Raw genomic sequence first — 16,263 nt, 5'->3', positions numbered from 1 at the left:
ATCTAAAATATTTTTTTTAGCGCTTTTTTTCTTAGATTTACCACCGACATCCTTGCACACACCAACTACCCATGAAGAGCACCAGATCAATGTTCTCTTGAGAGCCTTGATCAGGCTCCTTAAAGGAGCTCCAATGTTCCATCGGGAGCCTCGATTGGGCCGTTGGACGGACCTTGATCAGGACTTTTATTTGTTTAAATTAATAAAATTATATAATAATAAATTTTAAATTTAATAAAAGATAAAATTATATAATAATAATATTTTTATTTTATTAAATTAACGAAAACAGATTTATATACCTAATGAAGACTTTTTTTAAAACGGAGTGTTTATTTAAAAAATTAATAAGTTTTCGTATAATTTTGATTAAAATTTTAAAATAAAAATATTTTATTTAAAAATTAATAATTAAAATTTTAAAAAATAAAATTAAATTTATGGGTCTCACTTAAAATGAAACTGTCAGCTACAACCTAGATTTTTGCTTATTATACAAAAGAAAAATTTTGGTCAATGCAGGGCCGTCACGTGCTGCCAAAAAGTCTTGTACACGGAAGTAAAGGAGTATAATTATTTGGCAAAATTAATTTAGTGTTTTTGAGGGGCGAGGCAATCTCTCTGCGCCAAAATCCACTTTTTGTCTGCAATCTCTCTTTTAATCTTCTGCCGCTCTCTCTTCTGCCAAATTCTATTTCTATCTTCCAAGGTAACTCGATCTCTCTCTTTCACTTCTGTTTCCTTTCGAGTTTTTCCCTCATTGGGTTTTATTTATTGAGTGTTTTTCTTTTTTTAACTGGGAATTCAACTAGTTCTTTTGTTTTTTACTGGGATTTGTTTAAGCAGAAAAGAAGTCTTTCAAAAACCCAAATCACTAATTCAGGTCATGTGTTTTGGGTTTTTTTTGGCAGGTATTAAATGGGATTTGGTTGTTTTGGATTTCTGTAAGCGGTATTTTATATTTATACAGTGAATAGAATGCTGGTGAGTTTATAGGAGGGGAGTGGAATTGTGAAAGGGGAGCATTAATAGGAAGAGTTTAGGTTTTTGATTATTAGATGGCATCTCCTCCATTTGAAGTGGAGGATCAGTTGGATGAGGATTTTTTTGACAAGTTGGTCAATGATGACGACGACTTTGATTTTACTGGATCCAGCCAAAATTTTGTAGTCGAAGCTATTGATTCGCAGGAAGTAAAAGCTTTTTCTAATTTGACTATTAGTGAAACCAGCCCTGCTGGAGTTGATTCTGATGGGAAGGATGTTGATTTTAGTTTAGAAGCAGAAAAGGGTGGAGAAGATGGTGGTGATTCGGCATTATTGGATGCTAATGAGGATACTGTGGCTGCTAATGAGAGCAGTTCAGTGGCACCTAGTAATGTGAAGGAGTGTAGTGAAATTGGGTTGGGAGAGGAGGGTGTATTGGATAGAGAAACCAGTAAGAGTGGTGTAGCTTCGGGTACTGGTGTGAAAGAGGTTCAGTGGAGCTCTTTTAACTCTGATACAAATATTCACAGTAGTGGTGGATTTAGGACATACTCTGAAATTTTTAATGATTTGGGGGATAATTCTGAAGACCCTTTTGCTGAAGTGGGGATTAAGGATGATTCGGCAATGGAATTTAACACTACTGCTGGTGTATCAGGGGATTCAGTTTCTGATTTGACTGCTTCTAGCTATCTGCAAAATAATGATGTTCAATACTATGGTGTGGGATCAGAACAAAATGTTGATGGGCAAGATTTGAGCAACAGTCAGTACTGGGAAAATCTTTACCCTGGATGGAGATATGACTCAAATACTGGGCAATGGTATCAGGTAGAGGGATATGATGTGAATGCAACCATGAATTCACAAGAAAGTTTGGGTGTGTCACATTCAGCTAGTCCCGATGCTATTTCAAATAAAAAAATGGACACCTATTCTTTGCAGCAAACAGCTCAGTCTGTTATGGGAACTTTAGCTGAGGATTTTGGGAATTCCAATGCCTCTTACTGGAATCAGATTTCACAAGGAAATGCAGAGTACCCTGCACATATGGTGTTTGATCCCCAGTACCCTGGTTGGTACTATGATACGATTGCCCAAGAATGGAAGATGTTGGAGTCTTACACTCCAGCTGTAGATCAGTCAGCAACCATAGATCATAATCAGCGATATCAAAATAGTAATATTGAAAGCTATGAGTCTCAAGCCTTTGGTAGTCAAGACCATGTTATGAATCAGGGTGAATCTGCAAGCAACTACCATCAGCAAAATTCGAATAGTTTCCAAGCTTACTCAGTTTCCAAGAGAGGAACAGAAGTTTCTTCTGAAACCAAGCAATTAGGAAACCTTTATAGTCCTGTGGCTCTTGTAGATAATCATGCAGAGCAACAAAATGGATTTGAACCTTCTAGATCAGTTGCTCCTTATGAACAGCTAAGTCAGACTATTTCTCACAGTGCTGAGGTCTCTAGGTTTCAAAGCTTTATTCCAGCTCAGAGTTATACTCAGTTTAATAATCAGACAACTGTTCTGTCAGACCAACAGATGCAGTTCAGACCTGCTTTCATTGATGCTCAGAAATCAGGAAATCATCCTCAACAGCCACTTCAAACTAGCACTTCATTTTATTCTTCACCCAATGAGGGAAGGTCTTCTGCTGGACGCCCTCCCCATGCTCTAGTTACGTTCGGATTTGGTGGAAAACTTGTTGTCATGAAAAACAACAGTTTGTCTCACACAACCTCAGTGTATGGATACCAGGTAGGTCATGTTCTTTTCTTGCTTGATTTAGGTAGTTCAAGTTTCCGCTTTGTTACAATCTTTGTGCTGCTACTGTAGACATCAAGCTAGTGTTTGTTTTCTGTGAAGGGCTCTGTAGCAGGTGTGATCAATGTTCTAAATTTGATGGAAGTTGTCAACGACAACAGTGATGCTTCTAGCTTTGGATTTGGTGCTAATGATTACTTTCAGACATTGTGCCAGCAATTCTTCCCTGGTCCTTTGGTTGGTGGGAATATTGGAAATAAAGAGTTGTATAAGTGGATTGATGAAAGGATTGCGAACTGTGAATCTTCAAGCATGGGCTACAGAGGAGAAGTTTTGAGGTTGCTTTTTTCTTTACTGAAAATTTCATGTCAGTACTATGGAAAACTTCGGTCTCCTTTTGGCACTGACCAAACTTTGAAGGTGAATTACTGCTAAATAAATTCCCTTTTCAATGTTACTGTGATTGTTTTTTCTGCTTTTCTGTTTATATCAGGTTGACTGGAATGACATTATAAATTAACTTGGTTTCTTAATTTACTTTCTTGAATTTTTGTACACCTTTTTTTTAATTCAATTTACTGCTCCCTGCAGTTATATAATTGTGATGGTTTTTCACTAGTAATATGGCTTGTCGTGCTTCATTAATTTGAGGTTTTGGTTCCTTTTTAAGACAGAAATATAAGCTTAACTCAATCATTCGATTTCCTTCCATTTTCCACCGCAAGACCTCAAATTTAGCAACTATCTCATGGACATAATACAGAGCTCTGACCCTCTGTTGTTCTTTTCTTTCTTCTTTTCTGCTTTTCTATCCTTTTTGTTTAACATTAGGAAAGCGATTACCCAGAGTTAGCCATTGCTAAGCTTTTAGGGTCTGTGAAAGGGAAGGGAGTGCAATCAAGTGCATATGGTGCTTTCATGCACTGCTTGCAGAACTTGCCCTCAGAAGCACAGATGCAGGTATGGATAGCCTACCCTTTCGGCTTTCTTCTAATAATTTTATTTGTCCTGCTTTTTTTCTCAAAAAATTTTCATTGATATTTCCTTAATAGGCATCTATTATTGGTTTAGGCTACTGCTCTTGAGGTACAGAAGCTTCTTGTCTCTGGTAGAAAGAAAGAAGCGTTAGAATTAGCACAGGAAGGTCAACTGTGGGGACCAGCTCTTGTTATTGCATCTCAGCTTGGTGATCAGGTTCTTGCAATCGCATTTCACTTATGTTTATTGTTCTATTGTATGTGTTCAGAATGGACCTTGGTTGATCTACTTTTATCAGTATTGAATTGACCTACTAGGATTTGAGGCTTGATTTCTTCTTTCTGATAATTGAAATTACGAATGCATGCAGTTTTATGGTGATACTGTGAAGCTAATGGCACTCAAGCAATTAAAAGCTGGATCACCATTGCGGACATTATGCCTACTAATTGCAGGCCAACCTGCAGATGTGTTTTCCACAGTTTCCCCTAGTAGCAATCTCCCTGGTTATGTACATACTGCCAACCAGCCTGGACAGGTGTATATGATTTGAGCTCTTGCATTGAAAAGATCGTTCTCCTTTTTGGATTTTTGCCTGTTGCTTTCTTAGAGCTTTTCAACCATCTTTTCTCAGTTGTTCAGATGTATATGTGTACTACAGATTGGAGCTAATATGTTGGATGGATGGGAAGAGAACTTAGCCATCATAACAGCTAACAGAACAAAAGATGATGAGCTTGTTATTATTCATCTTGGAGATTGCTTGTGGAAGGAGAGGGCTGAGGTAGGCTGCATACAGGCCTTACTGGTTTAAGTCATTCTATCTCCTTTCTTTTTGCTCCTTTCTCTGCATTCATTAGAATAATTTCTCTTTGTCCTCAAAACCAATTGCACAGGTTGCTGCTGCGCACATTTGCTATTTAGTTGCAGAAACCAACTTTGAGCCATATTCAGATGGTGCAAGACTTTGTCTTATTGGCGCTGATCATTGGAACTGTCCACGAACGTATGCTAGTCCCGAGGCTATTCAGGTATCTAAGCGTTACCCTTTCATCTGATATTGATAGAACCATTCAAACAGTGATGCAGCAGTTGACCTTTATTTATTGTAGGCTTTTAATACTTACTGACAGTGAATCTTGATTTCAGTCTTTCTCTTGTTGTCTCTGGCATGCAAACGTTTTGTATTTTAGAACTAGTAACCTTCTTTTTGGTTCTTGTGAAGTAGTTACTAATTTGAATTTTGACCAACTATAATGTTTTGCTTTCATTTTATCTCCACCTTCCGTAGTAGCACCACATAACTAGCCTTTTAATATCTGGGCAGAGGACAGAACTGTATGAATACTCGAAGGTGCTAGGAAATTCTCAGTATCTCCTCCTACCGTTTCAGCCATATAAGCTTATTTATGCTTACATGCTGGCTGAAGTTGGAAAAGTGGCTGATTCTTTGAAGTAAGTCTGAGGTACTTATAGCATATAGCCTGATGGTTGTCACTAATTTAGGTTGACCCTTATTTCTTTTACATGATATGTTGGTTCAGATACTGTCAAGCCATTTTGAAGTCTTCGAAAACTGGCCGAGCACCTGAAGTGGAGACTTGGAGACAATTAGTATCATCTCTTGAGGAACGATTAAGAATCCACCAGCAGGTATCTCTTTGTCATTAGATCATATAATCTTTCTTCTTTATAGAATAAAAAGGACAATTTAATGTGCAGGGTGGTTACAATACAAATTTGACTCCAAACAAACTGGTTGGTAAATTGCTCACATTCTTTGATAATACTGCTCAACGTGTTGTTGGAGGCCAACCTCCACCTCCACCCTCAACATTGCATAGCAGTGTTCATGGAAATGAGTTTCCCCAGCACCCAGGGGGCTCAAAGGCATCTGACAGTCAACCAACAATAGCGGTGCAATCGCTAATGTCTTCTCCATCAGTGGCATCAACAATGGCCATGCCATCACTAATGCCTTCTGCATCAGTGGAATCAAAAATGGCCATGCCATCACTAATGCCTTCTGCATCAGTGGAATCAAAAATGGCCATGCCATCACTAAGGCCTTCTGCATCAGTGGAATCAAAAATGGCCATGCCATCACTAATGCCTTCTGCATCAGTGGAATCAACAATGACCATGCCATCACTATTGCCTTCTGCATCAATGGAACCCATTAGTGAATGGACTGGTCAGACCGACCTATCGACAATGACTGGTAGAAGTATCTCGGAGCCAGACTTTGGTCATAGCAACAGAAAGGTAACTGCTTAAATAGCTGTGGATTGAAGTTCTTTACACACACACACACACGAGTTCTCTTTTAATTGGCATGTAAAGAAGAGTTTCTCACTCTTCCCCACATCTGTATTTTTTTCTATTCCTTGGGACAAATGGTGCAACAAAAGGCTGTGATCTTATGGGTGGTTTTTTCTTTTTGATAAGGTTAATTCATCCAATGAAACTAACTCATCAGGGACACAAGAAAAAGCAGCAGTGTCAAGTGGGTCATCTCGTTTTGGTCGATTTGGCTCACAGCTGTTCCAAAAGACCTTTGGTTTGGTCCTAAGATCTCAGCCACATCGTCAGGTAGTTTGGAGTGAGCTAAATTTTTAAAGATGATTTTTTATACAAAATATTTTCTTAATTAAAATTGAGCTTCTTCTGCATGCCATGTTGAACATGCAGGCTAAACTGGGTGAGACAAACAAATTCTATTATGATGAAAAGCTCAAGAGATGGGTTGAGGAAGGAGCTGAACCTCCAGCTGAGGAAGCAGCCTTGCCACCTCCACCCACGAGTGCAGCTTTCCAGAATGGCATGAATGATCTCAGTATAAAAGATTCGCCCAAAATCGAAAGCGTTCACACTAGTAGTGATAATAAAAGCCCCATCTCTTCTGATCAGAGCTCAGGAATTCCACCAATTCCACCCAGTTCAAACCAGTATTCTGCTCGTGCACGTATGGGTGTTCGCTCAAGGTATTAGCATTAATTAACTTATTAGGTTGTTATGAGCACTCTCTCCCTGTGGGGTGTGGAAGGTGGGGGCATTCAACTATCAGTACTTGAATGCTTATTCTCCTTAGCTTGTGGCTGTCTCAGTGTTCTCTTTCTTGTACTAATTTAATTATCATTAGTTGTTAGTCTATGTTTTAACTTAAATTTTCTCCTTTAATCGAACTTTTTAAAATTATTTCAGGTACGTTGACACATTCAACAAGAGTCGGGGAAGCCCTGTAAATTTATTCCAGTCACCTTCTATTCCATCTGCCAAACCTGTTTCCGGTTCTAGTCCTAAGTTTTTCATCCCTTCTCCTGTTACACCTACTGAAGAGATGGTTAAAAAGACTGGGGAAAACATTCAGGAAGCAGTCCTGACCAATGAAAGTTCACCATCATCTTTTAATCAAGATTCATCATCTCCAGTACCATCATTCTCAACACCAGCATCTGCATCAGTATCACTATCATCATCATCATCATCAGTGACTATGCAGCGGTTTCCTAGTGTGGATAATATAGTGCACAAAAGGGTAGCAGCAGTAGAAGACAGCAACTCTCGACGTACAGCATCCTGGAGCGGAAGCCTCAATGATGCTTCCAATCTTTCTAAGACAAGGGAAATAAAACCTCTAGGAGAAGCCCTAGTTATGCCTTCATCGTCATATGCTGACACTAATTCCGGTGAAGACCTTCACGAAATCAAGCTTTGAGGTGTGCTCCGGTTATTGTTGTGTATACTATAATCACCCCATTTTGCCGCGGGAAAGGGAGATGGGGGAATGACGGATGGCACTGATCGGGAGTTTCTGTTTTTGGTGAAACCCCTTCATGATCCTGTTATATATGTACTTTTTAGGCCAAGAATTGGTCTGAATGCCCCTGGTGTTGCGGCCATTCCTTCGTTTGAGAAACCAATGACATGGGCATGTAACTGCGTTCTTGTACAGGAAACGGTTCGTTCATCATGCAAGGGCCATGCGATGGACCAAAGAGGCGCCAAAAGAGGGCTCATCCCTCATATAAATTTGAAGAAGTTGCTAACTGAAGACTGAAAATACATATTCTTTTGGTTCCATTTCTAAAGTCTAAACCAGTAGTAGTACTAGTAATTTTTTTTCCCGTTAAATCTGAATAATAATTATATTATATAGCATAATAAAATATGGGATATCTGGATGCTTTGTTGCCTCCATCTTCATTCATTTGTCGTCCTCCATGCAGATAATGATACCAATACATTTGTCATCAATCTCACATCAAAGTGATACTTATCAGGCAAGTTGAAAATATTTCACCCATTGGAGAATTGGAATTCCTCTTTTTCTCAGTCCAACCATTCGGATTCGATAAACACGGAACGAAATAACTATTTCATGAATCGAATAGTGAAATAAAATTATGTTAAATAAAAATGATAAAACGAAATTGTATAAACGGAATAAAATAATTATTTCATAAAGTAATTATTTAATTTTTTTATTTTGGGTCAAGAATGATTAATTCGGGATTTAGATGATAATTATTTTAAATTAAAATAAAATAAGGTGGCATGAGAAATGAATAATAAATAAATAATATTGTAATTTTCGAAGTATGTGGCCGTCAATAAACAAGATCCGGGGACACCAAATGCAATTTTCCCAAACAATGCACAAACAAAAAAGAATAAGCAATCTAGGAGAATATATTCACGACCTTTGCCAATTTAGGAGGATATATCCATTTCAATTTCTCTTGCGGGGACATTATTTTGTTTATGCAATTCTTTGTTTTGGTTCAAAGAAAAGTTGCGGAAGAGTGATGGAGTACACGGCGAAGCAGCAACCCTCCCAACAGCAATACCAATATCAGCAGGCATATGATCCTTCCCAGTACGATCAATCAGCCGCCTACTATTCCTACACCAATCAACACCAGTATCAATATGATCAAGGACGACAACAACAGCAATACCAGTATTACCCTCCTCCTCAAGATTCTTCTTCCCAACAATACTCGCTGTTTTGTCAAGACGCTGCTCCCATTCACCCTCCCGGCGTCCCCTTGGACGCTGCCCACCGCAATCAGCCAACCGTTTACTATCAACCGCAGCCTGCAGTGGAGCCTCAGCAGCAGCAGCAGCAGCAGCAGGTAATTCCGGTGACGGGATCGGATTCCGGCTTTGCGACGGCGAATTTTGTGGGGAATATGGATTTGGCCCAGAGGGATAATTGGCCCCCTCAGGTTAGGGTTCTTTTGTATATACATTTTCTTCTATGAGCCATAAGGTTGAATCCTGAAGAACAATATATTCGAATTATCTTATTTTATTTTTCTAAAAGTTTGGTGATTGCCAATTTGTTTAAATTGCTTGAAAAGTTTTAAAATTTGATGTTCATGGAAGAACGAGACTTGTCATTGGTGTCCAAAATGGCCAATGTTGTGATTGGAAATTGTATTGTAATTGGATTAGCTAAGACATGGTAAGAATCATGGTTTGGAAAATGCTTTGCTTCTGAAACTTGTTAATGGATGAATTAACAATGTTTGTTGGTTGATGTGATGTGTGGATATGGTATTTGGACTGTCAATAACAATCAGTTGCCTGGACTTGGCTCAGTTTAGCACTTTGCCCAGTTTCTAAGTTAAAATGAGCCTAGCTTAAGCAACTATATATGATCTTGTTAAAGTCTTTGCTGTATTAATTCGTGTTTGTCTATCTTTAGAGTACCAATGCTACATATGACTGGGCATAGATTGCTTCTTGTTTTAAAGCCTTGGTATCTTGTAGCAAATTAAGAGAATTGTACAGCAAAGATTTCTTATCAAAGGACTGGGCTGAGTCCATTTGAGTTTTAGCTCAAATAAGATTTTGTTGGATCGGCTCAAGGTGGAGTCACCCCTTTTTATTTTGTTTCTGAGGAGCTCAAGGATCCCATGCTTGGCTTTCCTCAAATATTTTACATACTGATTGAATATGTTGTCTATTTTATTATTTGCAGTCTTTATGCTAGGTTGAAGGATATGTAATAGCTTGGCTTCCATAATATTGATATCATATATGTTGGAGTAAATGTCTTGTCGTGCTCCATCAGGCTTATATGGGAATGTCCATTGGTCAACAGAGCTTATAGGTACTGAATTCTTGGCACTCATCCCCTTTACTTGCAAGATATTAGAAGACAAACAGTTTAATTGGTCACAAATCCCTAGAGCAACCAAATAAAGACAGTGATATGTAACATAAAAGTTTGCAATAACTTGTGGCTGTAGCTTTGGGTGTCATGTTATGGATGAATAGTGATAGGTCTTTACTGGTTGCTTTAGGGCTCATGTGGCCTGAGAGCACCCTTTGCTGATGTGCTCCGTTGAATCAAGTGATATTTTTCATTCCCAAACTTTTCTGTGTGCTAGAACTTCAGTATTTTGTTAACCAGCACTGTTGGGTTTGATTGCTATCATTTGGTTTAGTCCATGGCTCATAATTATAATCATGATGAGTCAGCTCTTATGCTTTTTCCACTGCTTTACTGTGTGGCAATTTTCAATTGAGTCATTTGGCACCCACATAGTTAAAGGATGTGGCACTTATCTTGTTTTTCCTTTTCCTCTGATTACCATCTGCTATATTCTGTGGCAATTGTTTACTGATGCACTGTTTCAATTTCTTTAGTTTTCATGTTGGACTTAGGTGAGCATCAAATCCATGGCCAGTGTTTTAAATTCGGAGTTCTCAAGGATTGCTAGATCTCCTTCTGTCTTGATACTGACCAAACTTTAGATGGGGAGTACTTTGAGAATCTTTTGGCATAGAATTTCTGGTGGGTCTTTCCTTTGTATTATTTCCCCCTTCCCCCCAAGATTCCCTGACCATTGAACCACAGCAACTGCCATTTTCTTATTTATATGACTTTATCTCCATGGTAAGGTCCTCTCAGTTAAAAGTAATTATAGCATTTATGGGTGATGCCATCTCAACGCTTTACAGAAGGGAAGTTACATAACAATATTAAACAAAAAGGCTTTTCCAAACACTTTTGAGTGTTAGTTTTAAATTTCTTAATTCTAGTTGTCCCTGAGAAAGCAGCTGAATTTTTTCATTTTGAGAAATTATATTTCCCAGATCATTGGAGGACTTAAATTCTTGAGCCATCTTGATGTTTTACTTTGGATAACCCTGTCCCTTCTAAACAGAAGTGTCACTGCTTTTATATATTAAATATGGTTCAATTTCTTCTCACTGATAGTCGGAATATCACATATGTTTAGTCAGTCTTAGGTGCTCTAGAAATGGATAGAGATAACAAATCTAGGTTTTCTGTATAGAAATTTCAAGTTTTTTGTTGTTTGATATAGATCTAGAGAGAATAGGATCGGTTGTTTAATAACTAGTGTGCAATGTGCCAAAATTACTTGTGGAAGTCTCAAGCTAGCCTATGACTTTGAACAGCTTATTCTTCCTTCTTCTTCTTCTTCTTTCTGGCCTCCTTGAAATATTTGCTTTTGTGTACATTATAGCATTTTTGTTTAATTAAAGTGCGTAGACCTTTTTATGCCTGCGTTATACATGATTTCTCAGAGTTTTCTCTTGGGTGAACATTCTTACAAGTATTGTTGTAGTCCCAATTCAAATTCTCTGATAAAAATTCTTTAGTAGCTTTAATTTTTCGGCTTATTCACAGGCTCGTGTTCTATAAGCTTAATATGATTGCTGTGTGCGTTAACTATTGGATATTTCTCTTGTTGTGCTGTTTGTTTTTTATATTGTCCAAAACCCGTCACAATTTACTGCATCTGAGTCTTAAGCTTGTCATCTGTCTGATTTATTATAAGGTCAATTCATCAGCATGTTGCCAAAACTCGTAAGTCCATTGTCTATTTTCTGTTATGTTGCTACAGCTGTGTGATCGGTTTTAATTTATGTTACTCTGTTGAGAATGTATTTAACCTTATTATTCTGATGTTAATTTCATCCTGTCAATTTAGTACCTATGTGATTTCATGTTGCACCTCATCTTCGAATCTATTCTACAGATGCAACCTGCATCTAGGGGTGGAAGGAGGGGTGGTAGGTCTTCTAGAGGGGGCGGCCGGGGTCATGTTGGTAACCGTGGCCTCAGACCAGATGGCTCTGCACCTCCATATAATAGGGGTCGTGGCCGAAGTGGCAGCAGGCACTTTCCTCCAAATGGTGTGACATCAGCAATTCCTAATTCTGTAGATCCAAGTGGTGCAGCTGCTGTAATGCCACCTACAGCTGCATTACCAACTGAAGTGCCTGCTGCTCCACTCTGGCCACCTCCACGTATGGCTTGGTGTGAACTGTGCAGGGTTGATTGCAACAGACCAGAAATCCTGGAGCAGCATAAGAATGGAAAGCGACATAAGAAAAACTTGCAGGTACATGAAGAGCTGCAGAAGCTGAACAAAGTCATAACTGGACAGCAAAGTGTGCAAGTGCCCAATTCAGGATCAGAAGTTGTTCAATTGGAGAAAGTTGAGGGATCTGAGGGACAACATCAACAGGAAACTTCACCCTCCTTGGCTGTTACTAATGACAGTAAGAAAGAAACTGAGCAGCAGAAAGACATAGTGAATAACTCTGAGGCATCAACTAATGATTCTGCAAAAGCTAAAAGGAAACTATGGGATGCCTCTGAAGCTCGGGGACGTGGTTTCAAGCGTAAGATGAGAGGGGGACGAGGTGGTAAATACATGAAAGGTAATGAACGACCTAGAAGACCTGTTGAGCCTCCCAAACCCAAGGGGGGTATTCCTTTTATGTGTGAGTTGTGCAATGTCAAGTGTGAATCACATGTGGTTTTTAACAGCCATTTGGCTGGTAAAAAGCACATTGCAAATCTGAAGAGGTTTCACGGGCACCGGGCTTTATATGGAGAAGCAGGACTTCAAGCACTTTATCCACCTAATTTTAATGCTCCATCACCTTCCTTCATCCCTCAAATTCAACAAGGCGTTACTGACCCACAAGTTGTTTTAGCTCAGCTGTTGACTTATGTCCTTAGTCAAGCCCAAGTCCCAGGGTTAGCAGCCCCTCAGTTACCTCTACTGGCAGCAACATCAGCAGCACCATGTGCACGATTATCAAGTTCTGAAAACCATTATCCTCATAAGTTTACTGAAGGTTCATTAGCCACATCAGAAGTGAGAGGGGGAGAAGCCGTTAAGGTAGAAGCTGAAACTTGGCAGCAATCTAGTGTGGAAAAGTCTGAAGCTTCGCTACTTGCAGGAATTAACAAAACAGAGAATCAAAAGACAGAACCTGAAAAGAATGAAGTGAGTCAGCAACAATGTTTCACTGCTAAGTTTGAGGTTCCACCTCCCGTAGGAATTGATTTTAAGGCCGAGAATGGAGCTTTAGATTTGGAAAATAAGGCAGTCAGTCCTCCCATGGATAACCCCATCTTGGCAACAGCAGAATATCAAGCCACCGGAGACAAGCCATTGCTGTCATCAACATCAGAAAAAGATACCGGAACAGAATGTAAAACAGTCTCCTCGGAGCCAGTTGAAGAGGAAGTGGAGGAACCAGAGGAGGATCCAGAAGAGGAAGTGGAGGAGGAGCCGGAGGAGCAAAATAAATAGCCTACTAGGTTGAGCAAAATGCTATTTGTCCCTCTTAATGTGGCAATGATATATTGGTTCAACTTGAAAATTCTCATTCATAATTGAATTGGTCGTTTTCATCTTGAATTTATACAATAAATTAGTGCCTTATCAAGAGGGATAGAAGTGGAGGATGAGTAGCATTACTCTTGTAGAATAACTTGGTTATATAGGTTTTTTCTACCATGTCAATCATAGGTCCGACAAATCAACCTAGAATATGTAAACTATAGATTATCTAGGGAGCATGTACGAGTTCATACTTTTCACACGCTCGTACGATAATTTTTAATTACGTACTGTGTCTTGATTTGTTGAACTTACATTTACACGGGTAGATCAACTTCTGTAACAATTTTTCTTGTAATTCAGTTTGATTTTACCTCTAATAAAGAACTATTTGTACTTGTAATCTGAACATACGAGATGACTTATCCAACCTCGTACTGATCAGCTTTGATGTTGGAAAACTCGAAGCTCTACCTGTTTAGTCTTATCTCTAATGTGTTCACTGCAACTGCAATCACAGCCGGTCCTCAATCTATCCAGAACCAACTCTTACCCAACCCTCTCTAAATCCCCATCTTCTCTTCCCTTTTTCTCAACGTCAACCTGTATTTTCAAGCTGAAATTCAGGGCCTCGTCGTCTCCTGTCCAAGAATTTCCCCCGAATGCCCTTCGCCGGAAGAGCAATCCCCAATGGAGAGGAGGGTTCAGTCTAGGGGTAGACTTGGGATTGTCCCGCACCGGCCTTGCCCTTAGCAAAGGTTTCTCTGTTCGTCCTCTCACGGTATATTTATTGCCAGCAAACAAACCTCTTTCAAATTGTTACGTTTTAGCTTTTCTGGGTTTTTATGTTTTACGCTGTTGTTAGTTCTGACTTATCTTTCCAGGTTTTGAAATTGAGAGGACAAAAGCTTGAGCTACAGCTGCTCGAGATAGCAGAAAATGAGGTATTCTTTGTATTAATGAATTGCTTTTTTGCTTTACTTGAAAGCTTTCCATGCAAAATTTGCTCTAATGGGAGAGGAAATTTGTAGGAGGCTGATGAATTCATAATTGGGCTTCCTAAATCTTGGGATGGAAAGGAGACTCCTCAATCCAACAAAGTTCGCAGCCTTGCAGGAAGGCTAGCTGTTCGAGCTGCGGAGAGGTAGTATCTTACATATATCCTCTTACTGTTTGTGGATTTGCTTAGTTTTGCCTAAAATTTCTCAAGGAACGATTTGCTACGGACATAATCTGCATCAAAAAGCACTTGTTTTCAGCTTTTGATATGTCAATTTGTTGGTATAATAATGTGTGCAGGCGTTGGAGAGTGTATCTGCAAGATGAACATGGAACATCCACAGACGCTGCATACCGAATGATTAACTTGTACTTTACTTCTGTTCTCTTGAGCAGTTTTTGCAATTGGATATTACCCTGTGTTGAAAAATTGTTGTTGATTGTTACAAGTCTGATACATGTCAGTTGAACATAATTCTTTCACTTCTCTTCCAGGGGTCTTAGCAAGTCTGTTCGCCAGAAAAGCTCTGATGCTTATGCTGCTGTGGTATGTGATGAGCTTTCTCACATTTTCCAAATGTTGGTTATAATTTTTGTTTGTTTCATCAAGAAGATTATCGAATTTGAATCAAGGTCGTTTCTGTTTTGTTATCCCTCTTTATTTCACCCTCTGCAGATATTACTAGAGAGATACTTTGCCATGTCTGGTGAGGACATCGAAATTGTTTTGCCAAAGCAGATGGATTTGCAAGAAAAACTTAGAAGGGGTGCACCACTAGACATGGATTTTTCCTGAGATGAATTTGTGGGTTGACAGGTTAACAAAATCCTTGTTTTCTGCTTCTTGGCAAGTGACGCCGGTAACAGTTTTGTACAGACAAAGAGATTGGAAGTCTTATTCACTTGAACTGATTCTTGTTTTTAGATGTAGAGTTGAAGAACTATAGGATAGGAGTCCTTCACAATTTCTAATGTCTGTGCCTGATATCTGTATATCCTGGCATGTAATTCCAGCTGCTTTTTATAACCATATTGGCAAAGAAAATCCCGAGTGGTCTCTTCTTCTTGTCCCTGTTTTGCTCATTTTTTTCTTCTTTTTCATATTGATTTGATGGCGGTAGAGTAGAAACCAGGAACTACACAGTGTTCCATTGAACCAAACAGGAAATATGGATGACAGAAACTCTAACTTTTGCACTTGGGGTGAGACAGTGAACGATTGAGATCCCAGATTTCCTTCTGTTTTTCTGTGGGAGTCGGTGATTGGCTTGGATTTGGACGTTGGTGTTGGCAGGGAAATGGTTTTAGTGCCCGACTCATATGAAACAGACTTCAAGCCCAACATGAAAGAGCTGGCCTTCCATTAGTAGAGATCATGTGCAAAATTAGAGCAGATGAAGAAGTTGTCTTTTTTTTTTTTGTAATTAAAATTTGGATTAAGGCAACAAAATTATGCACACTTCAAAGTACCGACAAGGTATAGACACAAACAATTTAATCGTCAAATATTAAATATTTATTTGATTTAAATCTAAAGAAAATCTTTGTATTATGACAATTTATTTATTTAATTTTTTTATCTTTTATTACGTTTAAATGAGTTTTGAACTTTATTTAATTCCAACTAAATTCTTAATCCTAATAAAAATTTATTGGTTGTTAAATGTCATACCAACCATTTATTTCTTTTTATGTAAAATATGATTTGATAAATTGATGTAATTACGTAATAATTGATAATTTAATTAAAAGTGAAGTTTTTAATTACATAAGCTCGGGCATTAAGTCTAAAAATAGTTAAATTTTTATTACAATTAAAAGATTATTTAAATTTTTATTTGTCATTATCTTTGTCTTGAGATTCCAACCATTTGATGTCTTTCCTCTTAAGTATGTCTCAAAATGCGGCG

The 16,263-nt window shown here is 38.5% G+C and overlaps 3 protein-coding genes across 4 annotated transcripts; all 3 read left to right on the top strand.

Moving 5' to 3' along the window:
* LOC18614374 (protein transport protein SEC16B homolog) lies at positions 580–7,929 on the top strand. 2 transcript variants are annotated; one of them, XM_018129947.1, is made up of 14 exons: positions 585–709; positions 912–2,747; positions 2,856–3,173; positions 3,585–3,713; positions 3,825–3,947; positions 4,102–4,269; positions 4,393–4,515; positions 4,628–4,762; positions 5,059–5,186; positions 5,276–5,384; positions 5,454–5,996; positions 6,180–6,323; positions 6,423–6,715; positions 6,936–7,929. In XM_018129947.1, exons 2-14 carry the CDS (start codon positions 1,059–1,061, stop codon positions 7,447–7,449), a joined length of 4,416 nt encoding a protein of 1,471 aa, XP_017985436.1. In that variant the 5' UTR covers positions 585–709; positions 912–1,058; the 3' UTR covers positions 7,450–7,929. The 2 variants fall into 2 exon arrangements, with proteins under 2 accessions (XP_017985437.1, XP_017985436.1); XM_018129948.1 differs by lacking the exon at positions 6,936–7,929 and having other exon boundaries at positions 580–709; positions 6,211–6,323; positions 6,423–6,519.
* On the top strand, positions 8,333–13,432 carry LOC18614373. Its single transcript, XM_007052109.2, has 2 exons — positions 8,333–8,962; positions 11,753–13,432. The coding sequence occupies exons 1-2, from the start codon at positions 8,333–8,335 to the stop codon at positions 13,322–13,324; spliced, it is 2,202 nt and encodes a 733-aa protein (XP_007052171.2). The 3' UTR covers positions 13,325–13,432.
* LOC18614372 (putative pre-16S rRNA nuclease) lies at positions 13,712–15,419 on the top strand. The gene is made up of 6 exons (XM_007052108.2): positions 13,712–14,135; positions 14,239–14,298; positions 14,386–14,498; positions 14,654–14,722; positions 14,849–14,900; positions 15,030–15,419. The coding sequence occupies exons 1-6, from the start codon at positions 13,848–13,850 to the stop codon at positions 15,147–15,149; spliced, it is 702 nt and encodes a 233-aa protein (XP_007052170.2). The 5' UTR covers positions 13,712–13,847; the 3' UTR covers positions 15,150–15,419.

This window comes from Theobroma cacao, chromosome 1, assembly GCF_000208745.1.
Source record: "Theobroma cacao cultivar B97-61/B2 chromosome 1, Criollo_cocoa_genome_V2, whole genome shotgun sequence".
In the NCBI taxonomy this organism is placed as follows: Eukaryota; Viridiplantae; Streptophyta; class Magnoliopsida; order Malvales; family Malvaceae; genus Theobroma; species Theobroma cacao.
The sequence above is the reverse complement of the archived record's forward strand: the minus strand, read 5'-3'. Positions and strand labels throughout refer to the sequence as shown.